The following is a 15,713-nucleotide window of genomic DNA, read 5'->3' as shown; positions in this document are numbered from 1 at the left end:
GACCAGTGTGTTCTCTTGGCAAAACTCTATTAGTCTTTGCCCTGCTTTATTTTGTACTCCAAGGCCAAATTTGCCTGTTACTCCAGGTGTCTCTTGACATCCCACTTTTACATTCCAGTGCCCTATAATGAAGAGGACATCTTTTTTGAGTGTTAGTTCTAGAAGGTCTTGTAGGTCTTCATAGAACCATTCAACTTCAGCTCCTTCAGTAGTACTGGTTGGGGCATAGACTTGAATTACTGTGATATTGAATGGTTTGCCTTGGAAACGAACAGAGATCATTCTGTCCTTTTTGAGACTGCACCCAGGAACTGCATTTCAGACTCTTCTGTTGATTATGAGGGCTGCTCCATTTCTTCTAAGGGATTCTTGCCCGCAGTAGTTAGTATGAGTTATAGTAGAACATAAAAAACGTGTCTTCCTGAGTCACTGATTCCCTTGCTTCTGAAACAGTTGTGTGAAGGTGAATTTCCTCCACTCTACATGTCTGAGTAACCCTGGAGTTTATATTTTCTTTGTTAGGCAAAGTACCAACAACATTAGAGGCACATTTCAAATGAAATAAGTCACTGAAGTCCAAATACAGAATAAGCCACATAATCTGACAAAGACTGGAGCCCAGGTCTTGTGGCCTATCCTGATGTAAAGTCCCTCTCGATGAGACACTTTATTTCCTGTACCCTGATGGAGATATGGTCTTGACCTGTAAAATTCTTCTTTCAGGATCCACCTACTTCAGTTTCCCTTGGACTGCGAATGGAAGAAATGATTTTCAACTTGGCCGACACTCATCTATTTTTTAATGATTTGGAAGTAAGTTAGGATTCTTTTATGTACTCTTCATGTTGCGTGTTTGGAAATGCATGATTGGTCCTGAAATAACAGTGGAATATTATTTTTCGAACATATAATTGGAGTGGTGAGGTAGCATAATTATTGATTATATGGTGATGTGTTTTGCCTTCGTGGAATTTGTTTTGCTTTACGTTGGTTGTTGTGTTTCAAAGTTTGATTCTGTGGAACCATTGATACGGGTTAACGGTTGATGGCAAGAATCTTTAATGTGAAACTGTGCTGATTATCAGGAGTACAGATTTCTCAGTTAATAATCACTGTTGAGATGTGTTACCTTTAGTGATCCTTGCATGTGTTATATGTTATCCATGTCAGACTCCTGTCACATTGAGCCAGGTGCTTTTCTGTCAGGCTAGTCCAGCTGGTTGTATAACAGTTTAGTCAAGCCTCTACGCTTGGGATTGCCAGGATTCCTTATGTCAAACTGCTGATGGTTTTATTTGTCCTTCATAGTTCGGGAGGAAATTTTTATACAGTGGCTAGTAAAATGTGTTATGGGCAGCGACAAACGTGCTGATCTTGGTTGGAAGCATTTTTCAGAATATTGGTTTTCATGTCTACACTATGAGAAAATATGCCTATTTTCACTCTCTCCTTGATAGAGATAGTTGTTTGTTTAAATCCTGCTATTAAGCAAGCTAGTGGTAGGGCTGCCAAGAGGCATTAATCATCAGGTTGTTGTTTTGCTAGATTTTATAAATGTATGTTATTTCAGACAGGAGAAGAATCTGAAAGATTCAAATAGAACTTTTACTGATCAAAGTTAATTGGCAGCAATTGGCCTTTAAATATTTCCTGATGTTTCCCCTTTTCAAAATCAAGGAAAATGCACCTTATTTCATAGATGAGCCAAAATCATTTTAAAAATGCTAGTGTGTGACAGAATTTAAATGTGGTTTGTTCAACATCTGTCCTGTATTTTGATTTCTTTTCATCTGCAATGAAACTACTCACAGACGAATTGGCAACTTCCAGTGCAATGAAATTATTTAAATGTGCTTCATTTTTCCTCCATTCCTTTAGTGAAATATTTATTTTTACACATAGAGTAAAATACAGATTTTTTTTGGCATTTAATGTGCTTGCTTTCCTTAAGGAAATTATATGTAAGGTCTTACTATTTTTAAGGTAGAAATATTCCAAGGGGGAGTGACAATTTCCTAATTCCTTTAGAAAAGCTTAATAATCATACTTATTTTCAAAAGCTGTTTCTGATATTTGGTTGTGATTCCCTTCATAAGAGAACAGCAACAAAACATTCTATATTTTACTAATACATTAAAATTCCTTTCTTGAGTTTCCTTTTGTTTCCAATGATTCAGACTAGATTGATATTTTGGATTCAGCCTTGTTACTCTTACTGATATTAATAGGTGTTAATAGCATCCATCAAGAAGAAATTAGCAGTAATTTTCTATTGTTTTTAAACTCTACCTTCTTAAAAATGCCAAAGCTAGTCTGTGCAATGCCAGAACTATGTGGTGAAAAGTGAGAAGTTAGACAAAGTAATAACGGTGTAATATAAGACAGAGAAGCTTCCAAACTCAGTTTGGATGTAATAGTCAGATTTTTATTTGTTTACTAACATTATTCATGCTGAACTATACAGAGAAGGTCTGAAATAAAAGTAAATATTAAAAGTCCTAGTTTAGATTTGTGATGGATGTAGTTTTTTCATAAGCCTAAATTTTAAAAAAGAACTAAGGATCCATAAAGATACTGAAATACCAGATTTTATTCTTGAGGACTCTTTCTTATAAGTCAAGTAGAAAACAGGATAAAGGACTAATTCAACCACATATGAAAATCAATAGTGAAAAATTATTTAAGCTTGTTAACTTTACCACAGTTGGCTTTACATTATTTTACCTGAGAGTAATATAAAGGTGTCAGCAAAAGTATAAATGAAGGATTCACTTAGCCATTGCTCTAGATTTGCACAATGTTTAAAAAATAAATTGGTTCTTAAACTTATTTCAATCTTTCATTTTATATTTTTGTAATTCAACAAAGCTGAGAGTGGTTACTACAAGTATTAGTTTCTTTCAAACTAAAGAGTGAAATTATTTCCTGGCAAAAATAAATGTATTAGTTTAATACTCTTTAGAAAACCAAAATTATCTCATCAGGCAAAAATGATGTGGTAATGCCTGATTTCACACTCCAGTTAGCAGTGCACTGTGGTAAGGGGCATTACTATTTTAATATATTTTAATTACATGTTTTTAGCTTTTGAAGATCTAGAGTACTAGTAATGTTATGGAAATTAATAGTCTGTTGGTTAGCTTGATGTGTGATTTCTGAACTCTGATTGTTGACTGTAGCCTCACTTTCTTTTAAAATTTTAACTTTTTGCCAGCCTGTCTGTATAATTTGGTTAGTTTGCAGCTGTGACTTATAAAAGATGCTGAATAAAGAAACACACTGTGAGGAGCTTCCAGTGACAATTCTTAATGTTATAAAAATAGTTGCTTAAAATGTTTATTAGAATATTACTTGGGAAATTTTAGATATGATTTTAAAGTAATTTACAAATATCTTCATTGTACTTTAAGGTGTTAAAAAGTTACCCGTTTTTAGTTTTAGAAATCTTGTCATCTCGCTTACTGACAATTTTTAATAAAAGCAATCACAATTTAAATTAATTCTGTTGACACTTAAGGAAAAAAAATAGAAAAGAGAAATCTTGGTTTTTTGAGCCATTAAAAATACTTGACATGTGAAGGAACATGAGTGACAGAGAGACACAATTATCAAAGAAAATACTATTCCAGCCCCCGACCCTGCCAGAGAAGGGTTTAGACTTGAGTTCCATGCACTCCTGACTTTCCTATGTCCACGTCTAATGCCCTCTGTATCATTTTACCAAAGGTCTCCGTGTGCAATCCTATGATGCTTATTATGGAAAGTCATTTTTTATGAACGACGGTATGAAATTGGAGGATTTCTTTTCCAGCTTCTTGAGTAAAGCCTGTCTCTCTCTGACTGAATGGAGAAAGAGCTCTTTCTGTTGGTTATTTATTGAAAGGTGATGGGCCTTCTGAATATGATAACATTTCAGTTTAACTTGCCTTTTATCGGTTCTCCTACTGGATTTCTCCACAGTTACAGGAAGATATTTGATGGATATAAGTCTAAAGAAAAGTAAGGCACAAATTTATGTTGAGTTTTCTCTGTCTGTCTGGTGTTAAGTGGTATCATCTCGCTGACATTACGGTTGCCATCCTAACTGATTTTGTATCAACGTGGTAGCCTCTGAGACTCTTTCTCTCAGGCTACAGGGGTCAAGGTGGAGAAGCAGAAGTGTAACAGAAAGTGGGGTCTGGCTGCTCGCTGCTCAGAAGCCAATAAAGAGGCCAGGTTGGTCAAAAGGAAAGCTTGCTTTAATTTCAGTGCTGACAACCGAGGGAAGGGTGGACCCATGTCCATAGGCCGACTGCTCCCCACTGACAATCAGGGGGCAAGAACTTTTATAGGCTGAGGGAGGGGCTACAAGTAGAAACAGCACAGGCACCTTTGACAGTCTTCGTGAAACTGGTCATCGGTTGACTGATCCGCTTCATCTTGATTGTTTTAGATACAGTTAATCTTCAGTTCCAGGGTCGGTTTGTTTCCATTTCTTTGAGGCCAGTTCTTAGAGTTGTGGCAGCTTATGTCCTGGCTACAGTCTGGTCACAAGTAGTTAACTTCTTCCACCTGGTGGGAGTTTCAGTATCTCTAAGACAGCTCACAGGATATCTTAGCCCTTGAGAAGGAACCAAAGGTCCTTGACTATGCTTAATGAGTACATTATTATTATTTAGTCTCCTTTGACTATTTTCCTTCATTTTTGCACCTTCTCACTTCTCTGATTAAACTTATTCTTTAGCTAGTTTTTCCCCAGGCGAAACGGCAGGCAGGGGACAGGGGGCGCGAGGACCATAGGGTCTTGCTCCATTTCAGAAGGACCTCACCTCTTGTCTTCAGGGCTGTGCACACCATGTTCTCCTCGTCAAGGGTGGAGCTGTGTTGTATCTTTCTGCCTCACTCTCCTAGTATGTTGGTTCGTTGAGACGGCCCAGAGGACTCTTTGGTGTTGAGCTCTGCAATGTGAATGCCACAGTCCTTTCTTGAGCCTTTAACGTGTGGACTCCTATCCCAGGTCTGATTTTCAAAGCATTTACTCTTACAGCTCCTCGTTTTCATAATTTTTTATTTAAAAAAGGCCTGGGACTAAGGTTCTGATCTCAATAGACCTGGGTTTGATAACTCAAAGACCAAGGAAGGGCACCATGGACAGCCTCTAAGTAATGCCACACTTGAAAGGAAGTAAGCTGCAATAAATTTTCTTATAAAGGAAAGAAATTAATTTGCCTCTTGGCTTCATTATAATTTAACCTTAGGATAAATTAGAATAACTAGTATAAACTTGGATAACTGTAAAATTTAGGTTATTGTGTGTTAATTATTTTGATATCTTGTTAAGAAATTGATTTTTAGCTAGGAAAAGAATCTTCTTTCAAAGGAAGGAACGCCATGCTAATTACTTTTGATCTGAAGTGAAGTATTCTGTCCTAATGTTTATGCTTCTAAAAGTGGAAGAGCTGTAAGCTAATTTGCAAGTTGATTTTTTTAATAGAAAAGTATAATTCACCTAGAATTAATGGAGGAACAAAGATAGATTGAAAGATGTTCTGTAGAATTTTAACAGTATTTTTACCTGCAGTTAGAGGTTTGATTGTTTTCTTACTTATACTTTTATGTGTATTTCAAACTCTCTATAACGTATACTTATTTCTTTTGTAGTCAGGGAAGAAAACAAACACTATTTTTTGAAAACTATAGATAATATTAAAAGACAAAATTATTTTTAACCAATAAAAAGTATTGTTGCAGTGCACTAAGGAAAGCCTAAAGAAATTAGCAAATGACGTAAACAGATAATACACAAGAGAAAAGCATTTGAATTTTCAATATATAAAGAAAAAACAAATGTTGGATTTCACCTTTAGTAATCAAAAATGTCAGAGTGAGTGCTCAGCCTCTTGCCCACCAAATTAGCAAAGATTTAAAATCAGTAATATAGTCTCTAGAGTGCAGTGAGATGACCACTTATGTTACTGATAAGGGTATAAATTAGTACAGTTTTCAGAAAGGTGGCTTGATAATAATACGTCAGAACCTTAAGGTACTGATCCTTTTACTCAGTAGTTTCACTTTTAACTTCTATTCTAAGAAAACAGTTATAGGCAGAGAATTGATAGAATAATAAACATTTACTGAACACTTGTCCTATGTGATTTACATACATTATCCCACTTAATACCCTTATATTTCTAGGATAGGAGCACTGGTATTATCTCCTTTTTATAGAATATCCAAGAGAAGCTTAGAGTGGCTAAAACAAAACTTGTGTAAGGCCACACAGCTACTGAGTGGCAGATTCTAACTCAGGTTCAGTGCTTTCTAGAAATCCACTCAACTCCACGCTGTATCTCTCACACGGTAGTTTTTTTTTTTTAACCAATAAAATATGGAAATATATTTTTAAAATTCTAAAATAGATGAATAGTGGTTAATGCTACATCCTCACTGAAAATTGTTTTAAAACTGCTTATTAAATATAGGGAAAATATTCATGGTCAGTTCCAAGTTTTAAAAATAGACTGTGCAGTACAGTGTAGCCTTGATTTTAAAATGTATGGCAAATTATCTGGAAAGGCTACATACTGAATGAGTCCAACTATTTGATACTCTGGAAAAGGCAAAACTGTGGATCAGCTAGTTGCCAGGGAGTGGGAGTAAAGAGAGATGAATTAGGTGGAGCACGGAAGATTTTTAGGGCCGTGAAACTATTCAGTATGATTCTGCAGTGGTGGGTATAAACCTGTAGAATGTACTACGCCAAAGTTGAACACTAATGTAAACTGTGGGCTTCAGGTGGTGAAGATGTGTCAATATAGGTTCATTGATTGTAACAAATGTACCACTCTGGTGTGAGATGTCAACAGCAGGGGACCTTATGGGTGTGTGGGAGCAAGGAGTGTATGGAGTCTGTCATTTTCTGGTCAGTTTTGCTGTAAACCTAATATATTTTTTTAATTTATTAATTTTTCTTAAAGTATGGAATGTTAAAGAAATTGGAGGGAAATTTTAAAAACTGCTGTTATGAAACATAGGAGACACAGGCTCGATCCCTGGGTGGGGCAGATCTGCTGGAGAAGGGAGTGGCAAGCCACTCCAGTATTCTTGCTTGGGAAATCCTGTGGACAGAGGAGCCTGGTGAGCTATAGTCCATGGGGTCACAAAGAGTTGGACACAACTGAGCGACTGAGCAGCAGCATGTAACTTTAAGTTTTAAAATGAACAGTCAGCAAAATAAATCATACTATACTGTATGATGATGATTTTAGCACTTATGACTTATTATACAATAAGCAGAGTTAAATACGTTAAAATGTTGCCAGTTTGGATGTTTTTTTTGCAGTTATAAATGCTGTTTCTCTGTGATGCTCCAACACTGAGACACTTCATTTACTAGCCAATATATATTTATTAATTGTTAGGTGTCAAGCACAGTTGTAGGTGCTGAGGATGCAGCAATGATTAAATCAAGGTTACTGCCCTCATGGAGCATGTGCTCTGGAGGGCAAGTATAAAATAAACATTTTTATTGTAAATAGATTCAGGTAGAGATATGTGTAGGAAGAAAATCAGAAGAGTAATTGGATAAGGGATGTTGCAGACTGGGATATCTTTAGCTGAGATGTGTGGGAAGAGGTGTCTTTGAAGAGAGGACATTTGGGATACTACTTGATTTATTTACTTTTATTTTTTTTATTTTTATTTTTTTTTAATTTTTATTTTTTCTTTTCTTTACTTTACAATGCCATTCTCCCAAATCATCCCACTCTCTCCCTCTCCCTCTGAGTCCAAAAGTCCACTATACACATCTGTGTCTTTTTTGCTGTCTTGCATACAGGGTCATCATTGCCATCTTCCTAAATTCCATATATGTGTGTTAGTATACTGTTTTGGTGTTTTTCTTTCTGGCTTACTTCACTCTGTATAATCAGCTCCAGTTTCATCCATCTCATCAGAACTGATTCAAATGTATTCTTTTTAACAGCTGAGTAATACTCCATTGTGTATATGTACCACAGCTTTCTTATCCATTCATCTGCTGATGGACATTTAGGTTGTTTCCATGTCCTGGCTATTATAAACAGTGCTGCGATGAACATTGGGGTACATGTGTCTCTTTCAATTCTGGTTTAAGAGAGGACATTTGTAGAGAAACCAGGAAGGTGGGAAGAAGCACCTGGAACAGCAGGAAGACATTCTGGAAAGGGAATGACCTGTGCAAAGGCCCTGAGGTGGGAATACATTTTGCTTCTTCAAGAAATAAACAAGGTCATCCATGTAGTTGGAGCAGAGTGAGTGGGGGAAAGTTACAGGATCTGGATCAAAAAGGGCTTTGTAGATTGTAGTAAAGAAAGTTGGATTTATTTCCAATTGCAGTGGGAAGCCATTAGAGAGTTTTTAGCATGAATATGGTCGACTTGTGTTTACACTTTTAAATGACTGGTCTGATTATATAAGGAACTAGAATCATTGAGACCAGTTAAGAGACAGCTGCTTTTGGCTGAGACTGTAGCATTTCCAGACATGATGAAAAGTTGGAAGATTGACATATAATTTGGCGAAAGCCCTGGCAGGATCTGCTACTAGACAAGATGTGGGAGGAGAGAGAAAGTAGAGTTAAGGATGGCCACTAGCTGTTGACCTGAGTATCTAGATGGATGGTCATCGTACCTGAGATGAGGATGGGTGGGTTTGTAGTAGTAAGACCGGGGAAAGAGCTGTCCTCGACTCTTCTGAAATGAGCAGATTAAGTTTGAAATACCTATTCAACATCCAGATCAAGAGGTTATGAACATTTAGGTTGGGGTCTCAGAGGAGAGAAGAAAATGGAAAGGTGTAGTGGGGGTCATAAAGGCATAAGATGATATATCATCTCAAAGGGGAAAGGGTAAGAGGGTGTAGGATTGGGCATTAGACACTCAGACAATTAGAAATAGGACCAAGAAAGAAGAACTTGCAAGAGAAAGTGGTAAGGAGTGTACAGTGAGGTAGGTGGGAAAGTACGAGGCATCACAAAGACCTGGAGAATAGTATTTCCAGAATGAGGGGTGTTCACTACTGTGTCGAGTGACTGTTGGATCTGCCCAGGATATTGGTTGGTAATGACTGTGATAAGCACCATTTCATTAAGCAGAACATGTAAGTCCAATGGAAGTGGGTTGAAGATAAAAGGAGAGTTGAGGAAGTGAAAACAGGAAAGATTGATTGGCGTTTCCACAATGACAAGATGCAAAGAGTTGGGCTGTAGGTAGAGAGGATCATAGGATCATGGTGTGGGGAGGTTGGTTTAAAACAAGCTATTTTAGACGTGTTTGAGTGTCAGTTGGAATGATCCAATAGAAATGATAAGTTATGTGGAAAGGAGAGGAAGCAGCAGAAAGAGTCAAGTCCTTGGGTAGCAAGAGGATAGGATTCAGAAAACCAGTGACAGAGCTGGACTTCAGTAAGAAGGAAGGAAGAGTCGCCAGGTACAGATGCTGGAAGAAGAGGCTGTTCTCATTGTGAAAATACCTCCCTCATAGCTCATGATTTTCTGTCTGTCCCTTTCTATCCTCCCCCATCAGTCCCTTGATGGCAGGGACCATGACTCGTCCACTGGAAGCTTAAGCACCAGATTTGGTAGGTAGAAGGCTCTCCTATGTCTTTTTAATTTTTTTTCCAAAATTTTGAAAGTAATAGTCTACAGTGAGCACTACTTTTAATAATTTGCAGACATTAACTTTTTAAAAGTAAATGTCTAATCACAAGTCCTAAAAATAATTGAAATTGTCCAAGAGATGAAATTTTGGTATTATTCTTTTTGTAAGTCATATTTTCAAAATGTGGCAAAACACAGTGGAGGTGCAAGAGGTATGATATAAAATGATATTCAGTGTAGTTCCAGTTTAAGGTTTTTTTTTAAGGTATATACATCCAAAAGAAGATAAACAATTTTTCACATTAAAAATGTTATCAAAAATAAATAAATTCTACAATAAAGGATTTATCTCTGGATAGTGGGCTTCCCTGATGGCTCAGTCCGTAAAGCATCTGCCTCCAATGCAGAAGACCTGGGTTTGATCCCTGGATCAGGAAGATCGCCTGGAGAAGGAAATGGTAACCCACTCCAGTATTCTCACCTGGAGAATTCCATGTGAAGAGGAACCTGACAGGCTACCATCCATGAGCTCACAAGAGTCAGGCACAACTTAGCAACTAAGCTACCACCAGTGGGCATAACACGACCATAAACTAAACTATAAGTTCTCTTTATATTTTTCTTTTCTGTAGTTACTATTTCTTATAATTAGAAAATTGTTGAATAATTATAATCAACTATTCCAACTTGACTCAAAGCCCTGCATTTATGCAGCATGTTATCTTACAACTCTGGGCTTCCCTGATGGCTCAGATTGTAAAGAATCGCCTGCAATGCAGGACACCTGGGTTCGATCCTTGGGTCAGGAAGATCCCCCGAAGAAGGACATGGCAACCCACTCTGGTATTCTTGCCTGGAGAATCCCATGGACAGAGGAGCCTGGCAGGTTGCAGTCCATGGGGTCATAAAGAGTTGGACACGACTGAGCGACTAAGCATAGCACAGCACATCTTACGATTCTAGGGTACTGGAGGTTGAACTTAAGTATTCATTCATTTTGGAGGGACCCTTTTGTGCCTCAATTTCTTATCTTTAAAATTGGATAATGATAGTATCCTAGGGTCAGTATGAAGATTCAGTACATAAATACCTATTAAAATTTTTTTTTCCTTGACCGGACCATGCAACATGTGGTGTCTCAGCTCCCCATCCACCGGTCGAACACATGCCCCCTGCAGTGGAGTGGAAGTGCAGAGTCTTAACCACCTGACTGCTAGGGAAGTCCCCCTTAAACATCTGTTAGGTGCATAGAACTAGCTCTGACACACAGGAGGCACTAAGGAAGTCCAATCTGCTGTTCTTTCCTGAGTATCTTTGATGCAAAAATTGGAGTAGGGCCATGGAGAAAGAAGAGGGGGTGGCTTAGGGAATAGATAGGGAATGAAAATTTTGAAATAATAAGTGGTTTGCTGCCAAAATTCCCATGTAGAATTCCAACAGAAATCACACGAAAACAACAGAAATTCTGCTGATGTTCAGTTTGCAAATGCAGACGGATCCAGTGCACTCCTTTTGTTCTTTCCTCCTCTGTGTTGTTCCCCCACCCCCAGTTCCAAGAGGGAAGGTTCCTTTGGGGCAGTTAAATAGCTCTTGTGTCTGGCTCCACTCACCCTGTGCTGTCCCTTCATAGAAAACAAGGATGCTGGCTTCTTGGCCAAAAGAAATGTGTTTCTTGGGTTGTGCTGATTGCCTTTTCTTGTCCTCTTCTTGCCTCATGTTTTGAAGACTTGACTTGTGGGCCTTGCTAGTGGTGTCTGTGTCATAGAGCAGAGCCTTGCCGTGTGCAGAGTGACGCAGAGGGAGAAGCTGGCTAAAGGGAAACTCTTCTCACATCAGTACAGAGCATTAACCTTGACCTCTATCAGCATTGGAAACTCAGTCTTCTTATCTGCAGGGTACACATGTAGGCAATTGAAATGATGTGATTTTTGCCCAAAGCCACTTGGTGGTGGTGGTGGTGGTGGTGGTTCACTCAGTCGTGTCTGACTCTGCGACCCCATGCACTGCAGCATGCCAGCCTTCCCTGTCCTTCACTACCTCCTGGCGTTTGCTCAAACGCATGTCCATTGAGTCGATAATGCCGTCCAACCATCTCATCCTCTGTTGCCCCCTTCTCCTCCTGCCCTCAATCTTTCCCAGCATCAGTCTTTTCCAATGAATTGGCTCTTCACATCTTGATTAGGTAATAGTAAAGCTAAGATGGGAAAAGGGATTTCCTACCTCAGTATCATTACACAAACCTCTCTAGCCATGTCCCATAACCTGGCAATTTCTCTGCAGCAACGTAAAGGAAATAGTGGCATGTTGATGCTGTCACACGCCATTGTCATATAGCAGATCCCATTAACAGAACATACTGTCTCCAATGTGTTATTTGTTAGCTTCGTTTATATGTTGTACTCTACTATTAGTAGTTGCTCAAGCAAACCTAAAATCTGTTTTGAAAAGGTTTGGAGGTAGGTGGGTAAATAGATTGCTTGATTGTTAGATGATGGACAGACGGATGTACTTGTAAATTCCTATTGTTGAGTAGACAAAAATATTATTTTAGCTGCCTCTGTCTATCTACATTGCAGCTTCCCTGGTGACTCAGATGGTAAAGAATCTGCCTGCAATGCAGGAGACCCAGGTTTGACCCCTGGGTTGGGAAGAGCCCCTGGAGAAGGGAATGGCAACCCACTCCAGTATTCTTGCCTGGAGAATCCTGTGGACAGAGGAGCCTGCCAGGCTGCAGTCCTTGGGGTCACAAAGAGTTGGAGACAACTGAGCACCTAACACACATCCACATGTGACAGAGAAAAAGTGCTATAAATTTACTCATGCTTACTCCATCCTGGACACTATGCTAGGCATTGAGAAGAAGAGATGAAATATAGTCACTGCCCTCAGGAGTCAGGATGGGACCCTCAGGAGTCAGGATGGGAGGTGGAGACAGAAAAGTAAGGGAACGGTTATATCACAGTGAATCTCCACAGTGATGGAAACATGTAATGATAGCAGAGTCCAAAACCAAGATCACCAACCCAGCCTATGGGAGGAGTGACGAGACAAGAAGGCAGGAGATACGACTTCCACATGATGTATGTAACCTTTGGGGCGAGAGAGCACGGCATTTAGGAACAGTTTGAGTAGATCTAAAGTGTTGGCTCAGATGGTAAAGAATCCCACCTGGAATTCAGGAGCCCAGGGTTCAATCCCTGGTTGGGAAGATCCTCTGGAGAAGGAAATGGCAATCCACTCCAGTCCTCTTGCCTGAAGAATTCCATGGACAGAGGTGCATGGTGGGCTACAGTCCATGGGGTTGCCACGAGTTGCACATGATTGAGCAGCGAACACACACACAAAGCAGAGTGCATGCCAAGCAGTTGGGAGATAAGAGGACAGAGGAGCCAGATTATGAGAGGCTTTGTAAACTCTGCGAAGGACGTGCCACGTCATATGAATGCCCAGGGTAATCATGAACGAATGCTTATCTTTGCTATGGAGATGAACTGCATCGTGAAGTGAGGGGTATCAGTACTCTAGAGGAGAAATCACCAGGGCTTGTTTGTGGGAACAGAGTCTGGGGGCAAATGGAGAAGCTCTTAAGAAAATAGTCTGGAGAGGATGTGGGAGTAGATTCGATGTACTGGGTTGGGAAACCAGAATCTTAGTTCAGGCTTGAACAGTAAGGTAGAGATGGAAAACCCAGGACAGTGAGCTGGCTCCAAGAGGAAGATGCTAAATACAGGTTTTTTGAGTTGTTGAATTTGAAGTGTGTTCTGTACATCAGACAGACTCCAGCAAGTGTAGTAAATGCAGGTCTGAAGCTCAACAGAGAAAAGTGAGTTTGAAGTCATCACTCATGAAATTAGTTAAGATTCTAAGAAGAACGTATTGAGTGAAAAAGAAACATCTCAGAGCAGGGGTCTCTTTGTGAGATTTCTGTTTGGCAACACAGAATCTCAACATACATTGATAACATGTGTAAAACAAAAGTGGATGTTCTAACAAACTGGTAACTGACCTGCCTGTGAAGCTATCTTGCTAGTTTTACCAAAGTCTCTTTTTTATTATTTTTTATTGTGGTATAATTGACGTATAAGAATATGTAAGTTTCAGGTGTATAACATACTGATTCACACTTTTAAAGGTTATATTCCATTTATCGTTATTTAAAATACTGGCTTTATTTCCTAAAAAATAGAATAAAATAAAATACTGGCTTCGTTCTATGGATGAAGCAACTAGGAGGCAGTGTGGCCTGAGGAAACAGTGAACACTTCTTTGAAGTTCAGGCCCAAGTTTAGGCCTCACCTGAACAATGAATGCATGAGCTTCACCCATCAACCCTGGTGAGCATCAGAGATGGTTCAGAGGTGCAGTACAGTTGGAGAATATTTGGAGCCCCAGTCAGTGCCTGGCACTTGGTGGGCCTCTGCATGTAAAGTGCCTTTTCTGCTTACCGAACAGACATGCCACTTCGGCTGGTAATTCATGTAATTGGCTGAGGGCTGTCAGTTTATTTAAAAATCCTGAGAAATTGACCTGTTGGTGTCACCTATGACAGACTTTTTGTTTAGATTCTTCATTTTGACAGGTGCCCAGTAATCTTCAGTCTGGGAGATTTTACTCACTTACCTTCATAGGAAGTTTTCTTAGTAGAGAAAAAAGAAGTCTTCTTTTCTCTTTTTTTTTTTTTTTTAAATTGACGAGTGCAAGAGAAAGCCTGTAACTTCAACTTCCCCCAAATGTGCTTAAGTTGTGGTCCCTGGAGTCTTCTCCCATTTCGGGGCAGTTACAATAGAGCCTCTATCTGGGCTCAGCCAGTCCAGTATGCTAACAGCATTTCTAAGGAAAGGCTTTTCAGTCCCAGATTCTTCTTGCTACTAATTGTGTGCTACTCCTTTGTAAGGCAGGTAGAGGACCGGGGCAGGCAGAGAGGATGCTGTTTTTTGATCAACATTATCTGGTGATTTTGTTTGCCTCTTGGAAAAACAATCAACTAAGAAGTATCTTCTGGTATTGTGTTTTGTCAAGAAGTTAAAGGGACATCTTAGGTCCAAGATACCATCCCTTTTAATTGGAGGAAATTGTTGTTTTAAATACACATTCATGTAGTCCTCCTCGATTTGCAGATAAAAAATGTTCCTACTAAATAAAAAATAAGTAGCTTGGAACATTCATAGTTGAAAGGTAGTATTTAGCATGTTTGTAATAAGAACATGTAGAGGTGTGGTGAAATAATACTTTCTCTTTGCAAAGTAGAAATTATAGTCTTTGCTTTCTTCAATATATAGGGGAAATTACTTGCATTCTAAATGCCAAAAATGAAAGATTCACTCTGCTTTCAATCACATACCTATTCAAATTGTTGTAAGCAGAAGTCAAGGCCTTAAGGAAATTGACAGAAGCTTTCCCAAAATCCAAGAGAAAATGTAAAACTTTATGTTAGAGTTAAGAAACAACTGAATTTTTTAAAGCTTTTTAGGGATGATAGTAAATAAGATGCAGATATCCGTCTGTGTTCTCAAAGTGTTTAAAATCATGTAAGCTCAGAGTAAGGACTCAGAAAGATGAGGGTGACATTGAAACTGCCACAGAGGATTAACAGGAATCGACAGAGCTGTATGGAGTGAACTTTAGAGAAGAATGTTCTAAGCAGAAGGGATATAGAACAAGGATCAGAGATTTGAGTGAAGAAAAATGTCAAATAAGGAAAGTATAATATAGCCTAAAGAGATAACTGAATGTCATGAATCTACGTTTGTTCATCAGCCTGGTCATTCACTTAAACATTTATCAAGTGATTACTGTTTTGTGCACAAAGATGCTTAAATATTAATTATTCTTTAATAATAAATATTCTTTTAGATGCTTAAAATAGAATGTAAGGAAGATTGACAGCCATTGCCCTACTTATTAACAGTTTTAAAAATTTTAAAATTTAATAAAAAAAATAAATTAAAAAAAAAATAAAAAAAAAACATACAAAAAAAAAAATGCTATCAGCATTTTAAAACAGTTTGAAGAACTATCAGCCATTGTTTGGTTAAGAGAAATATGAAACATGTATAATTGTGAATAGTATTCAGCAATGTAAAAGATAAGAGAGATG

At 38.5% G+C, this 15,713-nt stretch overlaps 1 protein-coding gene across 9 annotated transcripts in view; it reads left to right on the top strand.

Moving 5' to 3' along the window:
• The window catches only part of EYA1 (EYA transcriptional coactivator and phosphatase 1), a 178,368-nt gene that overhangs the window by 132,252 nt on the left and 30,403 nt on the right, over positions 1–15,713 (top strand). For 7 of the 9 annotated variants that reach the window (XM_068984167.1, XM_068984163.1, XM_068984162.1 and 4 more), the window contains one exon: positions 724–813. The exons of the other annotated variants lie outside the window; for them this stretch is intronic. In XM_068984167.1, coding sequence (XP_068840268.1) covers positions 724–813 — 90 coding nt within the window. The remainder of the gene's footprint in view (positions 1–723; positions 814–15,713) is intronic. 9 annotated transcript variants of the gene reach the window in all.

The sequence above is a fragment of the Capricornis sumatraensis genome, chromosome 11, assembly GCF_032405125.1.
Source record: "Capricornis sumatraensis isolate serow.1 chromosome 11, serow.2, whole genome shotgun sequence".
In the NCBI taxonomy this organism is placed as follows: domain Eukaryota; kingdom Metazoa; phylum Chordata; class Mammalia; order Artiodactyla; family Bovidae; genus Capricornis; species Capricornis sumatraensis.
The sequence above is the reverse complement of the archived record's forward strand: the minus strand, read 5'-3'. Positions and strand labels throughout refer to the sequence as shown.